This window comes from Mustelus asterias, unplaced genomic scaffold (genome assembly GCF_964213995.1).
Source record: "Mustelus asterias unplaced genomic scaffold, sMusAst1.hap1.1 HAP1_SCAFFOLD_2347, whole genome shotgun sequence".
NCBI lineage: Eukaryota > Metazoa > Chordata > Chondrichthyes > Carcharhiniformes > Triakidae > Mustelus > Mustelus asterias.
The window spans coordinates 29,684-33,022 of NW_027592292.1; the positions used below are offsets into that span (position 1 = coordinate 29,684).

The following is a 3,339-nucleotide window of genomic DNA, read 5'->3' on the forward strand; positions in this document are numbered from 1 at the left end:
TCGGTTGCCCTCCAGGGAGTGACGCGGGGGTTGAGTGGGCGTGGATTCCGAGGACAAGGAGGTTGCCCCACAGGGAAGGCCGATCAAACCAGGCCAAGGTTACCCGGAACTTAAAAGAATGGGAGGTGGTGCCATTGACAAGGGATAGAATTCCAAGTGGATTTGATAGGACGGAAACCTGAGAGAATGATATCCCTGGCAGGGGAATCCAGAGCACAGCGGGGGTGCGGGTGGGGGGGCAGGGTCAGGGAGGGGTGAGGGGTCACACAGGAGTCAGGATATGGTGTTGGCCATCTTGGACAGGAACGAGAAGAAATGTCTTCGCTCGAGAAGGGTTTGCGAATCTTTGGAATTCTCCACCCCACCCCCCCACAGAGGTGTTGTGGTGGGGCCTCCATCGTCAAGTAGATTGACGGCAGTGGAATGGTTTTTCTTCGGGGGTGGGGGGGTGGGAAAATCATACCCCGAGATCTGGTGTCGAATGGCGGAGCATGTTTGACAGGCCGTCTAGTCTACTCCTTGCTCCCATGGGGACGGGGGAACGGGGGAGAGGATTGTGGGATGGAGGTGGTGGGGAGGGAGGACGGGGCGGGGAATGGACATCAAAGCCCAAGATCTGGTGTCGAATGGTGGAGTACGTTTGACAGGCCGTCTGGTCTACTCTTTGCTTCCATGGGGACGGGGGAATGGGGGAGAGGATCATGGGATGGAGGTAGTGGTGCTGGGGGTGGGGCAGGGGAGGGGCAGGGGGGATGGACATCATAGCCCGAAATCTGGTGTCGAATGGCGGAGCATGTTTGACAGGCCGTCTGGTCTACTCTTTGCTCCCATGGGGACGGGGGAGAGGATTATGGGATGGAGGTGGTGGGGACCTGGGGGGGTGGGGGAGGAATGGACATCATAGCCCGAGACCTGGTGTCGAATGGCGGAGCATGTTTGACAGGCCGTCTGGTCTACTCTTTGCTCCATGGGGATGGGGTAGAGGATTATGGGATGGCGGTGGTGGGGGTGGAGGAGGGAATGGACATCATAGCCCGAGATCTGGTGTCGAATGGCGGAGTATGTTTCACAGGCCGTCTGGTCTACTCTTTGCTCCCATTTCTTGTGGTCTTCTCTGGTTGGGGCGGCTGGGGGGGGGAGGGGGGAAAACGTAATCCGTGTCACCCACCCTCGTTCTGTAACCCTCCGACCCCGGGGTCATTCTGGTAAGACTCTGCTGCCCCGCCCACACCCCCCACCTCCCCCCCAACATCCAACAGCCAATAAGTCCTCCCCGACGCGTCCATCGATCGACGGAGTTGCGGTGCTGGCGGGAGTCCGACATTCAGGAATATTCCAGATCCTGCCATCTCTCTCTCTCTCTCCGGGTCCAGCTTTTCAACGGATCGCCCGCCATGTTGGAGTGAGTGAACGTTGTGAGAGTGAGCGTGGAGGAAAAACTGATTTTCAGTTTTTTGTTGTTTTTGGTGAATTTTGCCCCCGTTTTTTTGTTAGCCTCTGGCGGGATGTGAACCAACGAGGATGGTGTGGGGGGGGCGGGGGAGTGTGGGGTGGTCAAGGGGCCTGGCAGATGGGCGGCTCAACTGTTGTCAGTCAAAGGCCTCGGGCCTAGGAGATCAAAGTTCACAGCAGCGTGTCGGGGCCCGCCCCCTCCGGTTGCCGGGGCCGATGCCCCCGGCAACCACTGCCAGCGTGCACGATGAGGCGGGGGAAGTAGATGGCGTCCTGGTAGGAGGGCGGCTCCTCCACGGAAAGGCCTCCCTCGCCCCCGCCAAAGCGGCCACTCAGGCTCCGGAAGAGGTAGGCCCGGCCGGCGCCCTGCAGCCTGCCCAGGCTGAAGCGGCTGCGGCTGAAGGGCAGGCGGGTGGCGGGCTCGCGGGAGGGCAGCGAGTTGCTGCTGACCGTCCGTCGGCACCTCTGGCAGCGTTGCAGGTAGGCGCCGGCGGCCGAGGAGGCCTCCATCAACATGGCCTCCGAGTAACTGGGCACCAGCTGCTGGTTGGAGCGGATGTGCCACTCCAGCTCCGTCATGTCGACCGTGTTGACCCGGGAGATGCGGCGGCCGTAGGGCCCGGCCTCCTCGGGGGTGAGGAGGGGGCCCTCCTCCAGGCCGAAGAGCTTCTCCACGTGGTAGTGGACGTAGGCCGTGCGGTACTCCGCCAGCACCCGGAGAGGCCAGGACAGCACCAGGAAGGAGAGTGTCCAGAAGACGTAGCGGGAGACGTACCAGGGCGGGTTCTTGGGGTCCGAGAAAGCCACCATGTGCTCCTTGAAGTCCACATTCTTGAGGTGCATGCCCTCCCGCGCCTCCATGTAGTCGTCCAGCCCCTCGTTCTCGCTGAAGAAGCGCGCCCGCTGGGTCAGGTAAGAGGTCTCCGCCTCGGCACTGGCAAAACTGAAGCACTTGGTGAAGCGAAGCTTGGTAGCTGGGTAACCGCACAGGCCCAGCAGCTCCTTAGAGATGTCCCGCACCCCGTGCTGGGAGTAGTCGAACTCCGACTCCGAGAGGTGGGTGTTGACCCGCTCGTGGTAGACCTGGGTGGTGGTGTAGGCGTCGCCGTTGCGGTAGCGGGTGACTTGCCGGGTGCGCCGGATGTAGTGGTAACTGATGGCCTTCCACCAGATGCAGGGGGTGGCCTGCTGGAGGCGCTGGACCCGCTCGTAGACACTGTTGACGTCCACCTTGTGCTGCATCTCGTGCTTGGTGTAGCTGTGCCAACACTCCACCAGGTAGACCACGTAGAGCATGGTGAGGAAGGCCAGCGGGATGTATACGTAGCCGCTGGAGCACGGGCTCTCATGGTAGATCATGGACTCGCCACCGTACGGCTTGTTGAAGGCCATCCGCGTCACCTTGGACAGGTGGCACCAGGTCACCACCCCGAAGCAACCGTACATCAGGAGGGTGAGCACCAGGCATTTCCAGTGGGACTCCCGGCACAGCGAGCCACTCAGGGACTGCTTCAGGGGCCTCTGCTGCTTTGGGCGCAAGGGTCGGTACGTGGTGGGGAGAGAGGGAGGGAGAGAGAGAGAGAGAGAGAGAAAGCAGAAAAAAGTTTAGTCACAATGTTTACCTTTGCACGGCACTTATTCTCTACAATCACTCAGATCTAGGCAGTTACTGGTGAAAGCCAGGGAAATGTCGGGGACATTTAGAGATCAATTGCTGCGATCGAGGTGTAATGCACATCTTTGAGGACAGTTAGAGGTTAATTGCTACTACAGAGGTGTAACGCACATCTTTGAGGACAGTTAGAGGTTAATTGCTACTACAGAGGTGTAACGCACATCTTTGAGGACAGTTAGAGGTTAATTGCTACTACAGATGTGTAACGCACA

General features: G+C 59.8%; 1 protein-coding gene across 1 annotated transcript; it reads right to left on the reverse strand.

Moving 5' to 3' along the window:
- Positions 1 to 1,623: 1,623 nt before the first annotated feature.
- On the reverse strand, positions 1,624 to 2,979 carry LOC144489602 (transmembrane protein 151B-like; the record flags this gene model as incomplete). The annotated part of the gene is made up of 1 exon (XM_078207467.1): positions 1,624 to 2,979. A coding segment is annotated over one exon (1,356 nt), but the record flags the coding sequence as incomplete, so codon positions are not given.
- Between the last annotated feature and the right edge of the window lie 360 nt (positions 2,980 to 3,339).